Below are 18,998 nucleotides of genomic sequence, written 5' to 3' on the forward strand. Positions count from 1 at the left end.
TTACCTTTCTGCATCATATACTAATTGTCATTTTGTGTTTCATGTGTTGTATTTTCATTTAATCCATTTAACCTGCGACTTCAACATGTGATTGGCCGAATGACGAGTTCAGCAATAAACTCCACTGGTTTAAGCAGAGTGCTGGGGAGACTCTGAAATTAATTGTGAGACTGTGTAAACATGTAAACCCTGTGTATGGACCAGAGTTTTCTGCCGTGAGATTGGATGTAAAAGTTTATAAGAGTATTAGCAGCCTGAGCATTTGGAGGATGATTCAAGAAGATGAGGGAAGGTATCACTGTGCAGTCATGGAGTGGACTGAGACCTGAACCGGCACCTATTTGTTATTAAAAGGTAATATGTCAAAGCTTGTGTGGAGATGCCAAACCTTTAACACAGTTCTGTATCACACAGGAAACACTCAGAGGACGTCAAACTATGCTGTTGTTCAGTGGCAGACAGTATCTGATCCAGTCTGTCCAGGAGCCTCAATGTCTCGCTGCCTGTGACGTGATGTTGCAAGGAAGCAGGGAGGCTCTTGGGAAGTGCTGTGATAATTACAGCTTAGTGTGTCTAAAAATATACACACTACTGTTTATGTACACAAAACTACTGAATAGTAGAACACATATTGAGCATGTAATGCATAGTATGCAATTTGGGACACAGCGTTAGTTTTTTTTTGTGTCTGTGTGTGAAGTGGTATCTGTCAGTAATTAGAAGTGACGTGGCATTTATGATTTAGTAATAACAGCAGTGGGATATAGCCTACTGCATTTACAAGAATTGGTACCTGAAAAACACTCCAAGTTTAGACAGAGTCATAGACATCTCATAGTTTAGTGAATGGGTGAGAAAGAGAGGTAACACCATTCACACAGACCAGGATACAACCAGTGTGGCAGGAAATGAACTTTGAATCTAGGTTCTGCGACAACCAATCAGATGCATTTGACAGTTGACATCACCTCCTTTTACTCAGTAAAAAACCAACAAGTCTCATGTTAATAGACAGTGTCAAGATGATCCTGTTATGGGTTACACTGCTTGTTCTTCATCGAGGATGTGAGTGTGCTAACGATAACTAAATATTTTCTAATCTGAGTATCTGCATGCAAACTAGATGTATGGTTGTTTATGTGATTTCCTTTTAGCCTCCATTTTTTTTACATTATGCACAAATTCTTCTTTGTTGTTTCATGTGTTGTATTTTTTTTTTTTTTTTTTTTAGAGGAGATTGCACATTAATGAACATTGCTGTAAATGTGCCGGTGGTAGCCAAAGGCTAATTTTCAACTGTAGTCCTCTGGCATGATGTTATTTTCATTTAATCCAGATGCGCTGGTTCCAGTGACCACAGTTCAACTTGGTGAACCTGTGACTTTAACGTGTGATTGGCCTAATGACAAGTTTAGAGATAAACTTCACTGGTACAAGCAGAGTGCAGGGGAGACTCTGAAATTGATTGAGACTGCAAAAACATGCGAGCCCTGTGTATGGACCAGAGTTTTCTGCCTCAAGACTGGATGTAAACATTTCTAACAAAATCAGCAGTCTGACCATTTTGAGAACGATTCAGGAAGATGAGGGAATGTATCACTGCGCAGTCATGGAGTGGACTGAGATTACCTGGAGTGGCACCTATTTGTCATTAAAAGGTAATTATGTGATCTGTTTATGGCAATGTTTGGAATCACTTTAACCACTTAAAGCTGCACTGTGTTAATATTTATCAACAATTTCTGCAGAGAATCATTTTAGATTATTGTAATGTAATGCTTACTTTGCATTTTAACTTTTAACTAATCTTAAATCCTTTTAAGTAGGTCAAAGCATGTGTGGAGATGCCAAACTTTTAACATGGTTCTGTATCACACAGGAAACACTCAGAGGACATCAAACTATGCTGTTGTTCAGTGGCCGACAGTATCTGATCCAGTCCGTCCAGGAGCCTCGATGTCTCTCCAGTGTTCAGTCCTCTCTGACTCTGAGAATAAAATGTGTCCAGGAGATCACAGTGTGTTCTGGTTCAGAGCCGGATCAGATAAATCTCATCCAGACATCATCTACACTGATGGAAACAGACATGATGAATGTGACAGGAACTCTGACACTCAGAAGAGTTGTGTTTATCGCTTCTCTAAGAACGTCAGCTCCTCTGATGCTGGGACTTACTACTGTGCTGTGGCCACATGTGGACAGATATTATTTGGAGATGGAACTAAAGTGGAGATTGAAGGTAACTGTGTCATTGTTTTGTTCATTAAGAAATTTGCTTCTTTGAGTGCCAGACTGTCAAATGAGCCTTTTTTTATCATTTAAGTGGCAAAATTGTTTTGTTTTCTTTGGTGACAATAAACACCCATGAATTTAACACATTATATTTCCTTTTGATGTTTCAGGAACCAGTACGTGCTCACAGAATGCAGATGCACTTATTTTTCTGCTGTGTGCTGTCTTGGCTATAAGTCTGACTGTCATAGCTGTCCTCGTTTACACCATCAAGAAAAACAAGTCTAATTGTCACGACGGTAATAGAAGTTATTAGTTAGCTCTCTATCCAATACTGTATAAAATCTACTGAATTTGTATTTATTATTATCTTTATGTTTTCTGTTTAATAATTTCAGATGCTGTTGCCGTGCAGAGAAACCTTCATGGTCAGAAAAGTCAGCAGGTAAAGAATGTAACGGTTCAGTAGGATCAACCTTATTGAAACAGTTATGGGTCTTTTTTTTAACTTTGTCATGTATTTCCTCAGAGAGATGAGGACACACAGGTTTATTCTGCTGTCGTCTTCACCGTGATGAAAACTGGCAGTGGTGCAATAAAGGATTCAAGAGCAGCAGAGAGACAGAGGATCTATGCTGCTGTCAAGGCTTTTGGGTTGGATTAGTGAGGTCACAGGTCTGTTTGCCATCAGCTGGTACTGTGTGATCTAATTCATGTTGGTCTGTTATGAGCTGAAGGGTTTGTTATATGTGGCTATTAGGTAATGATGTGCATGCAGGTGTCTGCAAGGGCCCGCTTTGGTCCACTTTGATAAGGTAAATGTCACCATTCAACCATGTCCGTGAGGGTCTGCCAGATGGCTATGTGGGTGTCTATGTGAAGCCCATTTTCTGAGACTCCACCTTCAGAAAAAGCTGCGCATCTGGCAGCACATCATTTGAAAAAAAAAAAAAATGCTGGAAGTAAATGTGGCCATGTGGACACTGGCCCTAAAGAAAGAAACCACTGTAGGTGTCAGTTAACACGGACATTTCTCAAATAAGGGTTTTTTTTTTCTCTCAAAGTGGGAGTAACTGTAAATATGGAATTTTCCAATGGATCAGTGTTGGCACAGATATATTAGGTGGATCAGATCTGGTTTTGTTTTTGTTTATTTTTGTTGTTGTGCTTGTGTAACTACTCTTGAACCTGATTTGTAACTCTGTTAAACTGTGTCAATAAATAAAATACACTGCTTTCGAACATCAATCTGTGTTGGCCATCAAGAATCACTGAAATCAATCCAAAAGACACAAGCAGAATTTATCACGTTTCTAAACTTAACAACTTTACAGGTATACTGTTGTATTTGTGATGAATGAAGATGCAGTCACTCCATATGAGAAGATGATATAAATATCTTATGCCATATTCTTGTGTCAACAAAACAACAGAAGCAAACAGAAGTCCACAGACATGTCATGATGGTCTCTTATTAAAATACAGGCACATATGTGAACTGTGGCAACACATTAACAAAGCAACTGAAAATCTGATGATGTCTCACAAAATCTGCTGAGTGCAAAACTTATGTTTATATGGATGGGTGGCAGTTGGGAATAAAAAGCTATGTGTGAACTGAGCTGAAGATCAGTATATAGGCTTGGGGACCTTTGCACAGGCCCTGCTCTATCTATACATAAATGTGGGGAAGTTAACAAGTTGGCATTACTGTGGTGGCATCTCCCTACAATACAAGTGCCTTTGAATGCAAGCTGTGCGAATAAGTGAACCTTCACTTTTGATTTTTAGGCAACATTACTTTTCAAATTGATGTAGGACTTTGGGAAGAATGTGTGCAGCTCCCAGCTGCTCCAACACCAGTGGAAAACCTTGGGAAAAACTCTGCTTACTGAGCTAACATAAATGGGCTAAGACACTGTCTCGGAGCTGCGGTGGTCCCACATAATAAATTAATGCAGTCAGCTGACTGTGACGTTAGTGTGAGAAACGTCATTAGTCACTCTAAGTTGGGGAACGACCACAAAGGTAACATCATTCTGTTGACATCACAAACAGATCTGTACAATGGTGTCCGATGTTTTGGTGTAAGAAGTGACTGTGCTAACTGGTGTCTCATTCAATTACGTCGTGGTTGCTCATAGTAACAGCTGTTGACAACATGTAGGTGTACTCATAATTAGATTCTTACTTTAATCAGTTTTCAGTACGTACTCATCTGTGTTCATTATCTATGCCAGCCATTTACGCAAGTTACTTCGTGCAACCACAGACACATTCTGCTGAAAGTCACCAGCTAACATGGTGGCTGTTAGCAGGCAGCAGCAGACACTGAGTCACTACAGTTTGCCACTGCAGTAATAGCAGCACAGAACACACAAAGCGGCCATCAGATTTGTCTACAGAGAGGGGTGTTGCTGGTTGTGATAATCTGCTTTTACAAAAGAGTACACACACTCTGGTGTGTTTTCGATCTTCCTCTTTCCTCTTTTCACTTTCCTTGTAGAAAACTCCAGTGCTGCATAGTTCACGGCCTCTTCTTCACCATCCTGCATAAAATGGAATAATATATTTGTGTGTTCATGACAAATATTTCAGAGATTAGAGCTGTAACATATAAACAAAGTGAGGTTAACATACTTTCTTTCATTAATATAATTTAACAGTCGACACTGTTACATGTATGTCTCAACTTTATCCATATTTATCATGCAGTAACTGAACACTTTATTATACATTTGTTGTATGTTCATTATAATAAATGTCTCTTGTACAAAGGATCTGCTAAATGAAACTGACTCGTCCATACCCACTGAGTGCACAGTTGCCCACGTACAGTTTCACATGGTGTGTGTTTGGGATACAGGTCGTAGGATCATTTTTCTGTTGTTATAGCGCCACCCAGTTGCCAATTAGAGTTAAATTTCTCCAGTCACCTTGAGGCGTCCTGTTCTACATATCTACAAAGTTTAGTAAAAATCGATGTGGCGGTTCAGCCCAGATAAGAAATTAGCTCTCTAGCACCACCATTTTGTTTGATGGGGTCAATAATGGAGGGGTCTCCTCAGATTATGTGTGGTCATATGCCTACAAAGTTGCGTGGTGATGGGTGAAACCCTTGAGATGTTATACACCTTTATGTGATGAGCCACGCCCTCCGCAATATTCATTGCCTTATAGAAGCTCAGTTTTAGTAAGTTTTCCAACTTTTGCCAAGAAGAAACTTCAGATATTGGTCCCTAGATTATGTTCAACGAGTTTCATGCAGATCGGTCAAACTTCCTAGGAAGAGATCGATTTTAAGTGTTTTTCAAAAAATTTAACATGGCAGAAAATCTATACACCTGGAAGTTATGGGTTCTTGAGGCAGATTTGTTCCTCATGAGGAGAGGCATCTCTGTGCAAAGTTTCATGTCTCTATGACATACGGGGCATGAGATATGCCCATTCAAAGTTTGCAATTTCAATCGGTTGCTATAGCGCCCCCTTTGGCCAATTGATGTAATATTGCTTCATTCACATCCTCCCATGACCCTCTACCACTGTGCCAAATTTCACATGGACTGATCAAGTCAGTGAGGAGAACGTGGAACAGACACACAGACAGACAGACAGACAGAGTTTTCGTCATTATATAGTAAGATAAGAGCAGCAAAATATCACATGCCCACACAGGACAACACACTGTCACATATTTACCAGATGATTAGATTGATCCACTGTTAATCTGTCATGTCCAAGATGATGGGAAGCTGTGTTAAAAAAAGAAGAAAAAGAAATCACATTTTCAGTTTAAGTCTTTCCAATTAAACACATTCACTCATGTACTGCGCTTAATACAGCTTCAGTGTTTGTTAATGAAGACCTAAAAAAATGATAGCCATCACGGTATCTTAATTTAATGTTGTTTCAATGAATTATGGCCCTTTTCTTTATAACAAGCATGACAAAAGAAATCACTAGTAGCTAGCTAGCTGACATTACATTGTTATCACTGCTTTGTGCATGACAGTTTTGACATATTCCCATGTCACATTCCCCCCGTTTGATGGCATATGATGCACAAAATAAAACTTAAGTCCATCAGAGGAGTTGCTGCACTTGTTAACGCTCCTCTAATATCAGTGCAGGCTGGCAGGGGAGGAGCACGGATTACTAACGAGTTAGCCTTCAGAGCACCGCTACTTTCCTGCTAATGAAGCAGTGTTCTTTTTTATGCCTCCGCACTGCTGTCAGCCATGGCTGGAGGCATTATGTTCCCAGGTGGTCAGTCTGCCCGTCCATCCCATTCTCATGAACGCCTTGAGGGAATTTTGCATAAACGTCCATTTGGACTCAGTCATGAACTGATTAGATTTTAGTGGTCAAAGGTCAAGGCCATTGTGACCTTGTCTGTATTATTCTTGAACACGATATATCCCGACAACTTCGAGGGAATTTCTCGGATTTGGCACGAATGTTTACTTGGACTCAGCAATGAACTGATTAGATTTTAGTGGTCAAAGGTCAACTTCACTGTGACATCATGATGTCCTGGGAAAACATGGTCATCTTTCAACGTCATAACTCAGCAACAGAAGGGGAAACATTTGGTCAGATACTGAATTGGTGACACTAATCTTGGGTGTCCACCTTGAAACTGTGCTGATTGTATCGTCTTTGCCGCCATGGGGAAGATGTGTGCGAGGCATTCATGTTTTCACAGACATGGATGTAAACTGTGACTGCAACTTGACTGGTTTTTAGGGGCATACAACTGTGATGCTGTAAGTCTAGTTATTTGATAACTTGTTTGATCAGTTGATAGCATGAAACTTAAGTAGTGAACAAACTGCGAGTGTTCTGACATCTGCAGAAGGCTACCTGTAGCCCACGCAAGATAAAGCAACACTGAAGAATACTGCATACTCGCAGTGCCTGGCAGCACTTATCATGTCCCTTTACATAAACCCCAGCACACAGATGATGTATCGGGATTGTTTCGGCCCACTATACCCCCTGGCTGCTCCTCAAAAAGTTTTCACTGACCTGAAAGTAAAAAATGGTGACCCTACCTTTGCAGTGTTCGCAAACTTTCCTTCGATTTCCGTAGAAGATAAGGACGACAATCACAGTCACACAGCAGGCCAACAGGACTCCAAGAGCAAGGACAACTGGTTCAAGTTCTGATCCTGAATCAAAGCATTGAGCATTATTTAATCAGTGACTTTTGGGAGTCAGTGGCACAGTGGCATTTGTCAGCAGGCACAACTGGTAAGTCAATGTTCAATTTACTATTTAGTCAGAAGTATCTGCTCTGTAAATGTAATGTGATACAGTAAGAAAAGAAACTAACAGACTCATAATCATTATATGTGACATACATTAAACATTAACATAATTTAACCAGGCTAAATGAATTCTTACAAGATGCACATTTGATTTAAATACAACTGTAAACACGTACTTGTTTCCACTTTAGTTCCTTCACCAAACAGGATCTCTCCACATGTGACCACAGCACAGTAGTAAGTCCCAGTATCAGAGGAGTTCTGTATAGTTTTGGACAGACTGTAGAAACAATTTCTCTCCTCTTGTTTGTCTCTGTCAGTGTAAATGATGCTTGCATGAGATTCTCCTGATCCAGATCTGAGCCAGTACACTCTGTCTTCACCTGGACACTCATCTTTGTTGGTTTTGTTCGTGGAAAGAAGTGAACACTGGAGATTCACTCTGTTGCCTGGCTGGACCGACTCAGTGTCCGGACTTTGTTTCACATGGAAACATTTCTGCTGATTACTATCTGCATGAGTCAGGAAAAGAAATATCAGAAGCACTTAATGATCTAAACTGTTTGTACGACATAAAAACTTGGCACAAACACTGAAAGTAAAAGATATTTACCGTTCACAGCCAAGAAGATGCCTTCACTGAAACTCCATGAATACGCCGCTCCATAGTGACAGAAGTATGTTGCTTCATCCTCTTTGCTGACATTTGTGATGGTAAGAAGATACTGAGCAACTGCTTTTGTTGCTTTGAACCGTGGGTTGTCAAACTGTTCACTTACTGTTAACTGACCCTGAACTGCAGTTGCAACTGTTTGGACCATATATCCAAGAGACTGTTTGTACCAGTAAAAGAATTTGCCTTCATTCTCAGGAACTGGACACTGCAAAGTAACATTCCCGCCAAGTTCAACCACAGTCAGAGAGATCTGATGAGGAACCTCTGCAGCTTGAAGCAGAGCTGAAGAAAAGAGACAAACAGTAGCAGAATTACAACATGAGAGGACAAAGTCAAAGGTAAAGTATTTGCCATTGACATCGTCTTTCTCTCTCTAGGTAAGAATTGCACTTACACCCTGTACTAAGAAGAATCAAAGCAGCCAGTCCTCCGATCATTGTGGTACAGCACCTTGGTCTTGCACTGCTGATGTCTTCCCACCCAAATGGAGATGTAGTCAAGAGGCAATCAAGGTTTACAAAGTAGACATCGCTGTGATTGGCTGAGCTGTGGAAAATGATCTCCCCCCTCCTTACAGTTAGCAAACATGTGATCTGTTTTCATTCGATGGGACGTCTACACGTTGTTGTTGCTAAGGTTTCAAAGCAGTGTCTTTATTCTCACCACATGACTGAATTTATTGTTTCCGTAATTGCCAGTATTGTGCGTGTGGGTGTGTTTTGTGTGTACGTACTGTGAGAACAAGCACTGGAAGTCTTTCAGCAGCAACATCTGTCTAATTGACACACTGTATTTAAAGGTTGCAATGTGAGGCAATATTTTGATTGTGATCACTGTCATGTTTTAGCAGCACGCGCACAAGGTCGTACATGCACATGACGACACAATACACATTTTCTGACACATTCATGCCATTCTATTGGTCAACAGTTGGTGAAGGTTACATGCAGAGAAATGTAGCAATGCAGGAGGAAGACGTCTCTTAGCTAGCAAACACAGCTATAAACAATGAAGGTTCAAAGGTATTTATAAAAAATTGTTTCATATGTTTCATAAGAGAGTTACACCTCCAGGAAACACACAGTGTGTTTCTGTAAACATAACTGAATTTTTACAAGTAAATTCCACAGCCTGCCTTAATAGAAATAGAAAAGCAAATCTGTGGCTTCAATAGCAGCATGAGGCTGTACTTTCCTTTGCTTCTTGTGCTTGCTAAGCTACAGTAAGCTAAAGTCATCCTGGAGTTAGAGTGAAGCGTTTGATATTTGCTTAAATTTGAACATCCAAATCAACACAAAAATAATGTTTGATATAATATTGGCTACAGCGTAGGATGTAGCCTGCAGGTTTGATTGACACTTCCAGGGAAAGGTGAGAGGAAATGTGGCCAAAACCACAAAGAAAACCACAGAGATGTGAAAACTCACAGGTAAACATATGTGTGAGAGAAAGAGGGCTCTCTCTTTTTGTCCTAGACAAGTTTGTACATTTTGTATTTTACATGTTGTTTTGCTTTCTAAACACATCTGAAACTTAATTGCCCTCAACCCTATTCACAGAGAACCCCTCCCCCCACGCCTGTGTTTTATACGGCGCACACAGGATAAGAGAAGTCTGTATTTTACATTGACTTATGATTTATCCTCCGTATTTGATGCACAGTCATTTGTGACTGCACTCTACACAACAGTGTTAACCTCCTTTTTTCTTTTAACCGATTCTGTCACATCACAACATTATAGACCTGATTTCACAAGAGACATTTTGATTTTTTCATAGCAGGAGAAACACATGTGAAACCAGCATGGACCCTTTACAGATATTGTACATGTTACCATACATTTTTGCCATATGAACACTGAGAAAGAAAGTGTGTGTGTGTGTGTGTGTGTGTGTGTGTGTGTGTGTGTGTGTGTGTGTGTGTGTGTGGTGTTTCAAAAGTGAACTGCTGTGTATCTGTTCACCACAACTGGAAAATTTGTTGAAGCACGGCTGACAAATATATATTCTGATATTTTACTTTGAAGACACAATTAGTCCCAATAAGCTATAGTAATATTCTGACACACTAAATATGTCAGGGCATAACTACTGAAATGAATGAAGCCCTCCATCTCTCTGGTCTCACAGCACTTTGTAAAGACCCTGTGCATGTCAAGCAAAGCCACATGCAACAGCTACACTGACAGACACAGGCTGTGGTGGGCCGTTTCTCCTCCCTTTGACCAACCATCAAGGCTGTTTACTCAGAACAGACCTGACGATGGGCTTCAACAGGATGTGTAGTGAGAGGAGAGATACAAGAGGCTTCAGCAGCCTAACTTTAGTTTCACAGACTGAAACGATTGATTTACTTTTGCTTGTATGTTATTGTGCTCATTTAAAGAACAAATCATGTCCCTTTGTTTTGTGTTTTTAAAATGGACCCAAAAGCATCTGAAACTGTGTGGCAGATGAGCTTAAGCTTGTTTTTGATTTAATTTTAAATGTTAATATATTGATTCATTCACCATTAATGTGGACAGGCTGTAAGTCCATCACTGAGCCAAGTGATGAACACTGGAACAGACTTTAGTGAGTAAACCTCTGAGTCAATTATCAGGCAAACTACAGATCACACTTCAAACTCTGCTCTTGACAAAAACACCAGGGTGGGACCAGTGAGTGATTAACACCTCCTCCTTCTGACAGCCACCACCAATGAAAAGCACCAAACCACTGAGAGTTTCATCAAAAAAAAAAAAAAAAGTGTGTGTGTGTGTGTGTGTGTGTGTTTGTGTTCAACCAGAGGCATTGTTAGGCCTGGGGAGTCTGAGGCTTCAGCCCTGAATGTTTCATGAATAGCCCAGATCTAAATAGGCTGTATATACAGTACAGGCCAAAAGTTTGGACGAACCTTCTTATTCAATGCATTTTCTTTATTTTCATGACTATTTACATTGTAGATTCTCACTGAAGGCATCAAAACTATGAATGAACACATGTGGAGTTATGTACTTAACAAAAAAAGGTGAAATAACTGAAAACATGTTTTATATTCTAGTTTCTTCAAAATAGCCACCCTTTGCTCTGATTACTGCTTTGCACACTCTTGGCATTCTCTCCATGAGCTTCAAGTAATCACTTTAATGTTGCAGCTGGTGAAGGTGGAGTTCATTTCAAATGCTTTAAATACTGCTGGGTGGAATAAAATATAAATTACGTTTTAACATCACAATTCATAATTTGTGAATAAAATGTTTAAACACCTTTCAGGGGTAAAAAAGATGCCAGAGTGCATCAAAAGCATCAAAATAGAGCTGGTTCATAAAAGAAAAAAATCTTGGGGGCGGGTCCTAGAAACGATCCTGTGTCCAACCCTCCTGAACCCTTTACCTCCTCCTGTTAGTTGTTGTTTTATGAATGCTATTCCACTTTCCTTTGACAGCAGCAGTAAAGCCCAGCGTCCTGAGGCTGAAACACAGAGTGAGAAAGGTAGAACAGCCTCTTTGTACTGACACCTTAGTTTGAAGCCCGACCACAACGATGCTGAAGTTTCCATGCATCGTTTATCTGTCAGTGGTGACTATAAATGTGTGTTTGTGTTTGTGTGTGAAAGTACAGAGTGTGTTTTGGCTCATTGTCAACAATATGTTGACCCTGATGAAAACCACAACCTGCTGGTCTGACAAATGCTGTGGCAGTTTCAGCCCTATAGATAGATGCGCTTTCTGTCTTTCTTTTCTTTCTCTGTATGTCTTTGTACTGGACTGCAGTTTATTCTGTTAATGTTATAGAGATGCTGTCATCCATACAGTTTGTTGACACAGGATTGTTTTACACATGTTAATCACCTTGTTAATCACTGGTGTATCTCATTAGTGGTTTTCTCCCAGGGTCACATGGCTTCTCTCCCTCAGATAAAAACATGTAGGTCAGAAACTCTAAATCAGCTCCAGGTGAATGTTCCTGTGATACTGTGAGAGTGTCGCTCTGCTGCTGTCTGTCAGCAGCTCTCTGAAAAGAAGTGAAGTGAGTATAGAGGATGGATGGTTTAACAGCCCTCCTCTGTACGCTGTGCTCTTCCTGCTGATGTGACTGACAGGCAGAGTGGGCAGGTCATCACTGATGACGTGGAGTGTTTGAATTGGCTTGCTCACACACTATTTACGATAGCTCCTCTGTCTTTGTCCCTGTGGCAAATGGCTGGATACATCTTTTTATATGAACTCAAATCAAAAGGCCTGTATTTTTTACAGGTAGATTACATGTCATGCATTTATATTTCAAGATTTGTGGTATTAGTACTCTTTTTACAACAATTATTTGCTTTTGAAAAAAGTAACTGTAAATCTTCTTCTTCTTCTTCATTTGTTGAATAATTCAGTAAAATATGGCAGTAATGTAATGAGAGCAAATGACCAATGTCAAAACTAATCTAACACTAAGGAGTCATTGATTGTCGTTTTTGATTGTATTGAATTTATCTGCTAAATATGTGCACAAATACAGGCACTTAATTGCGTGAAGCACACTCATGGCTTGGATTGGCAGCAACTGTGGAGTAGGGCTGCCCCTGACTAAGAATTTTCCTCATCGGCCATTTAGAGCCATTAGTCAACTAGTCGCCCGCATGTTTACGACATTAATTTAATTCTTAAATGATATATTTTGGACGGGGCAACACAATGGTTTGAGTTGAAGGTGTGAGAAAGAATAGTATCAGTAACATTGTCAACACTGTGCTACATTACAGAGAAATACAAAACCATACTAATGAACCTTCATTAATATAGGCCTATATTTTATCTACAAGTGCACGTCACACACTGAGCGAGCTGCCTGTTAATGACGCTGTGGGCTAATGGGCATGTAGCTACTTCCATGTTTCAGATGATACGTCATGTTTGTAGTCGACCAATGAAGATGAGTTTACATATCACCTTGGGTTCGTCCTTCACCTTCTCAAAATGATCCCACACTTTGGATTTCCTGCCCGACATGTTGTTAACTAGCCTGTGGAATAACCGCAGCTACCAGCCCTGGAAATTAGAGGTCGTACACATGCTGCGTCTTTAACTGCCTGGAAAATGTGAGGTCAGGCGCTGGGCGCTGCTCTTGTACCTTTTTTTGTACCAGCTTTCAAGAGCACGGTGGCAGGTTCAGTCTGAGGTTGCTAAGTAACCTAAACAAGCATTGTATAGCCTATTTACCTGAAATCCTAAGTGCAGAGCTGATCTTCTTCCAGGTGCTGTTTATAAGTGTGTAGGCCTATCGTCAGTGGGACAGATGTAAAGCTCTGGGTAGCCCTGCACTAACATGATCAACTTTTCCATATTTATCAGACTGAATATTTACAGAAGAAGAGAAAGATATCTGTCAGCTGTGATTGGTTTGCAACGTGACTCCTATCTGACTGGTCCATCTACTACCCCTTTTCCACCAAAGCAGTTCCAGTGCTGGTTCGGGCCAGTGCTGAATTTGGAACCGGTTTTCCTGTATCGACAGACAAAAGAACTGGCTCTGGACCAGAAAAAAACGGTTCCAGAGTGGCACCACTTTTTTGCTGGACTAGAAGAACGAACCACATATGTCACGGGGAAGGGGGCTGGGTTATTGAGACCAATAACAATAACTGAGACTGTGTGAAGCTAGGAGATAAGCAACAAGCTTAAAAAAAAAAAGATTACCGGGACCAAAAGAAGGACCTTGGCCAAAGTGGCAACGGGTAGTCAAGGAGAAATCCGCATTTCGATGTCCTGGACTCGGTCCTAGGTGACAGACCGGCATGCCAAGTGACCGGAGCTCTAAACTCAGCCACTGCAATGCTGGAGGTGATGGTGGACGAAAGTGTAACGCTGATGATTTGTGATGTCTGCTTGGGTTAATGTTAACTCATCAGCAGGTTAGCCTTGGTAACATTAGCTAACGTTAGCAAGTTATTTAGCCATTGGCTCAACTACCAGCCCCACTTTCAGTTGGCTAAACATTGTATAATGTGTAGTGGACAAGTCACTGTTTAAAGCGCTGTTTTTCATGTGGTCTATAGAGTTATCTGCCATCGAACAAGACGATGCTAACTTGGAGCTAACGTCGCCACTCCACTGCAGCTCGCCAACACCATCCAGCAGCTCAGGTCAAAGCCATCAGACCAGACCAGGTAAGAGTTGTTGTGCTGTTTATCCAATAGTTTGTCTCACCTGTCTTACGTAAAGTATGACTTGATAATATAAATATGTGCTGTGATAAATGAACAATCATTCATACACAATCCCCTACCACCCATGACTGCTGCCATTGACCCAGGGCAGCTACATACTCCAGTTAGCAATACTATGCACAATTGTCACTGTTACTTTTATACCCACATCCTCATTTCCATATGGTGTGAGGTCTGTATACTGTGTCTTAAGACTAGTGCTGATTGTTGAGCTGACATGATTTTTACATTGTACTGCTGAACCTGTGTTTATCTACTTATGACTTAATAAAAAACTTTTAAACTGATTCTTCTATTCTTGTACACAGGGAAGAAGAAGAGAGACAGCAACACAGAGCTGCTGGCATACCTGGAGACGGCAGACGAGACTCAGATAGCACACACACTGTACATCTGGCTGACGTTGGCCCGATGTATCAAGTTTAGATCATTAAGACGTAGCAGGGAGAGCGTTTGCTCATTGCCAAGACGTCGCTGAGACGTCGGCCTTTAATCAAAAATGACCACCATGCGACATTCAGAAGCTGCGCTCAGTGGGCGCTCCTTCATTAATATTCATATGCTTCGTTAACTACGACCTTTAATCATTTAGGTCGGACCTTTCAAACTACAAAGATTTCACCATTCAATGTGAGAAATCAATGCTAACATTCAAAAATAGCTTGACTGTTACCATAGCCTATTTCATGTGTAACTGTGCACAATGAAAGACAAAAGTCAATTTGACAAACTTTATTTTCAAATTTCCACAAACAATATCTGATGGCCAATCCGCTTCTCCTGGCAGTCTGCAAGAGACAGAAAAGACGATGAGCACATAACTCAAGAAACAAATCCCAACTTCACCACTGTATTTATGTTTTTTTAGCATTTGGCTGTCTTTTAGCCAGATTGAAGGCTTTGGGTCCGTCACTCTGCTTGACTGATAAATTGCCCATAAAATCACATTAACAACATACCGAAGGAATCCTTAAACTTCACTATTTGACCTCTGCGCTCCTCTCACCCACACTTGAGCACCCGTTCTGGGATACACAGTGTCGGCCCGCTTGGCCTGACCTCTGCAGTCCTCTCTGCTCCTCTCACCCACACTTGAGCACCCGTTCTGGGATACACAGTGTCGGCCCGTTCCGCCTTACCTCCACGCTCCTCTCCACTCCTCTCACCCACACTTGAGCACCCGTCCAGGGCCCCGGAGGTCAGGCTGGGGGGCCGCGCGACCATGGGTGGCAGCTCCGGGCACTTCCACTTTAACCCAAAACGAGTGCTCACGATAACCAGATGAGCAGATAACGCGTCAACTAGGAAAATAAAATGAAAACACCACAGTTTTAGCCTGTTAGCTAACATGAGCTAAACCGCTAAACTAGCTAACAGCTAACGAAAGATAACGTTAGCTTGTGGGGACATGTGCTATATATACCCAGTCGTGCCTCGCCACTCACCAGGAACCTCTATTAACGGTCACAGAAGAATGATGCCCTGCTGCAGAAGCTGGAGACGGATACCAGTGCGTTTCTTGGACTGATGGGGCGCATGGTATCTGTGATGGAGGCCCAAGCCCAGAAATGAGCAGTTCTCTTTCATGGGAAGTTTTAGTTTTGCGCATTCACTGCACACTTGTCACTTTTATCATTAGCTTGTTTTTTGTATTTAAATAAATTTGTTTTCTAAAGAGACATGTCTGCGTCTGTACGTTTTCACTTAATGATGTACAATTTAATTGTGTAATAAGTTCAAGTAAAGCTAGTAAAAACAAGTCAAGAACTCAACAGGTTACCCATTTATGAAGATGCTGGTCATAGATGTCTTCAGTCACTGTGTTTATAAAGAAATGAGAACATGACAGCCACAATCATTTCTATGAATTTATTGAATTTCCACAGTCGACTGTGCACTGCTTAATCTGTAGTTGTAGGTGCATTGTTCAGGGGTCAATCTGCCAGTGTCCACAATGGGCTTCATGAGCCAGTTCTGCAAGGGGAAGGACAAAAATGTATAGGTAAATAAGTATGTTGAGTGGAGAGTGATCAATAATGAATATCCATCATGCTATTTAACCCTTATGCCTCATTTAATAAAGTTTTGCACATGAGTGTCTGTATATAAATGTGTGTATGTGCAGATACAAACAGGGTCTTGCAGATCTGCATTCATAGCATGTGAATGTGCTGTACATTTAATGTATGAGGAAATGTACAGCACATTTGAAGTGTAATATATAATTTTATTGAGTTTATAGAGTGCCGAAGTCACGCCCCTTCCGGTAGAGCTCATGGGACCTTAGATCGGAAAAAAATATGAATGGCAGTGAATGGGGAGAGCAATATTATCTTTTGTTCCCGTTTGAGTTTCGACATGAAATCTAAATATGTTGTTAATGAATTTAAAACATAAATTTTAAGCTCAAGAAAGTCAAACTTTGTCGTAATACTGTTGAGATATAAGCTTTTAATTAGAAAGACTCAAGAGTACACAAGAGGAGGTCGCATATGTGACGTCATAGCTTTCGCCGCTTCCTGCAGCTTGGCCTCCCGCTTAAATTCCACTGTTTTATGATTAATTGATTTATGATTGAAGATGTCTGTGTGTTTTGTGCCAGGTTGCAGTCACTCCAAGCTGCAGGAAGCGAGCGAAAGCTATGACATCACATCCTGACCGCCTCCTGTGTAGTTTTTCTAATTACGTTTTTTTCAAAAGCTTATATCTCAACAGTTTTACCACAAAGTATGACTTTCTTGACCTTAAAATTTATGTTTTAAATTCATTAACGACATATTTGGATTTCATGTCACAACTCAAACGGGACCAAAAGATAATATTTCTCTCCTCATTCACTGCCATTCATATTTTTTCCGATCTAAGGTCCCATGAGCTTCACTGGAAAGGGCGTGACTTCGGCACTCTATTACGTTCTATTGATGCCATATGTATGAACGCAGCCAAAATTATCAAGAAAATTAAGTGACAAACCAAGAATGTTGTTAGTGAGGCATATGGGTTAAGAAAATGAGGTTAAACATAAACCACTGACTTGTATTTTCATACAGTTTGTTTACATGCATTTCAAATAGTAGGGTTCATTTCACAGAGCTAAGCATCCTCTTTTGTCCAGCTGAAACTACAATAAAGTAGCCCTCAGTTGTCTAAATAAGTACACATACACATTTGCGTTGTGAATTAGCTGTGCTCTGCCAGCTAACGTTATCTTACAAAAAAGGCTAACATAATCTCACATTCAGTGTCAGTAAGAGACAAACCATGTTAGGTTATTACCTGTCTTCTGGAACGTAATCGCTGTCTATACAGCAGCACAAATACGATGTATCTGCTGTGTTTGGATAGTGACCAAAAGAATGAGATCACAGATACAAGCGGCTGAAATAAATTTCCTCCGTGGGGTGGCTGGACTCAGCCTCAGAGATAGGGTAAGGAGCTCAGACATCTGGAGGGAGCTCAGAGTAGAGCTGCTGCTCCTTTGCGTTCAAAATGGTCAGTTGAAGTGGTTCAAGCATCTGATCAGGATGCCTCATGAGCGGATCCTGTTGAAGGTGTTTGGGGCACATCCCACTAGTAGAAGGCCCCGGGGCAGACCCAGAACACATTGGAGGAATTACATATCTCATCTGACCTGGGAACGCCATGGGGTCCTCCAGGAGGAGCTGGAAAGCGTTGCTGGGGAGAGGGATGTCTAGGTTGCTTTGCTTGGCCTGCTGCCCCTGCAACCTGGCTTTGGATGAGCGGATGAAAATGGATGGATGGTATACATTTTTCTTTCTCTATTGTTACTCACTGCTCCAATATTATGTTTAGGATGCAAAGACAATCATGTCCATGTAGTTTGGAAGCCAAATCCTCCGGAATGATCATGTCTTTGAAACGACATCTGTTGAAGTTGGAGATGATGTGACTTTGAGTTGTATCCACCAGATTACTGAATACCAGGAAACTTTATTTTGGATCAGGCTTGTTTCTGGAAAAACACCTGAATTCTTGGGAGGAACATTTACCTTTGATTATGAAGATGTTAACAAGACTCCTCACATTACAGCAAAACAAGAGCCTGGATCATTTATTCTGCATATTCATGAGACAAAGCTGGGTGATACTGGACTTTACTACTGTTTAAAAGTAAATCTACTGGACATGACATTTTCCAAATCAGCACTTCTGAAAGTTAAAGGTAAATAAAATACAGCAGGCAGATGTTTCACATTCCTTAAAGAATAATAACCATGCTTAAATCTAACAACATGTATAACATCAGTTTACATAATTTAATTTTCCTACATGTATAAATCAGGATTGTACATGTTTTCTTAATTTATGAGAACAGTTTTATACATATAAATGTATATTGTGAGTAAAGCATGTCATTTTCCAGGACCAGAACCTGATATCACTGCCGTCACTCAAGATCCATCTGATCCAGTCCGTCCAGGAGACTCAGTGACTCTGCAGTGTTCAGTCCTCTCTGACTCTGAGAAGAAAACATGTCCAGAAGAACACAGAGTTTATTGGTTCAGAGCCGCATCAGATGAATCTCATCCCAGGTTTAACACTCATGGAAGCGTGATGACTGTGAGAAGAGTCCTGACGCTGGAAATTGAAGGTAATTATA

General features: G+C 40.8%; 5 protein-coding genes across 27 annotated transcripts in view; 3 read left to right on the forward strand and 2 right to left on the reverse strand.

Moving 5' to 3' along the window:
* The window catches only part of LOC125895072 (uncharacterized), a 157,569-nt gene that overhangs the window by 94,469 nt on the left and 44,102 nt on the right, over nt 1-18,998 (forward strand). The gene's annotated exons all lie outside the window — the stretch shown is intronic.
* Nucleotides 1-18,998, reverse strand: part of LOC125895062 (uncharacterized) — a 196,997-nt gene that overhangs the window by 91,442 nt on the left and 86,557 nt on the right. For 3 of the 19 annotated variants that reach the window (XM_049586828.1, XM_049586830.1, XM_049586829.1), the window contains exon 4: nt 7,287-7,403. The exons of 9 other annotated variants lie outside the window; for them this stretch is intronic. In XM_049586828.1, coding sequence (XP_049442785.1) covers nt 7,287-7,403 — 117 coding nt within the window. Of the gene's footprint in view, nt 1-3,385; nt 4,782-5,931; nt 5,985-7,286; nt 7,404-7,678; nt 8,015-18,998 lie in introns of those variants that run through there. 7 more of the 19 variants (XM_049586836.1, XM_049586838.1, XM_049586843.1 and 4 more) reach the window with 6 other exon arrangements.
* The window catches only part of LOC125895065 (uncharacterized), a 170,330-nt gene that overhangs the window by 91,384 nt on the left and 59,948 nt on the right, over nt 1-18,998 (reverse strand). For 3 of the 4 annotated variants that reach the window (XM_049586851.1, XM_049586854.1, XM_049586853.1), the window contains exon 2: nt 8,441-8,460. In XM_049586851.1, the coding sequence (XP_049442808.1) occupies nt 8,441-8,460 (20 nt within the window). Of the gene's footprint in view, nt 1-8,440; nt 8,461-8,572; nt 8,649-18,998 lie in introns of those variants that run through there. The other variant, XM_049586852.1, reaches the window with a different exon arrangement.
* Nucleotides 1-18,998, forward strand: part of LOC125895073 (uncharacterized) — a 52,836-nt gene that overhangs the window by 4,883 nt on the left and 28,955 nt on the right. The window contains exon 3 of the mRNA XM_049586869.1: nt 18,762-18,930. Coding sequence (XP_049442826.1) covers nt 18,762-18,930 — 169 coding nt within the window. The remainder of the gene's footprint in view (nt 1-18,761; nt 18,931-18,998) is intronic.
* The window catches only part of LOC125895081 (uncharacterized), a 100,389-nt gene continuing 82,721 nt past the window's right edge, over nt 1,331-18,998 (forward strand). The window contains exon 1 of the mRNA XM_049586879.1: nt 1,331-1,658. Within this exon, the coding sequence (XP_049442836.1) occupies nt 1,592-1,658 (67 nt within the window). The 5' untranslated portion in view covers nt 1,331-1,591. The remainder of the gene's footprint in view (nt 1,659-18,998) is intronic.

Source organism: Epinephelus fuscoguttatus, linkage group LG9 (genome assembly GCF_011397635.1).
Source record: "Epinephelus fuscoguttatus linkage group LG9, E.fuscoguttatus.final_Chr_v1".
NCBI lineage: Eukaryota > Metazoa > Chordata > Actinopteri > Perciformes > Serranidae > Epinephelus > Epinephelus fuscoguttatus.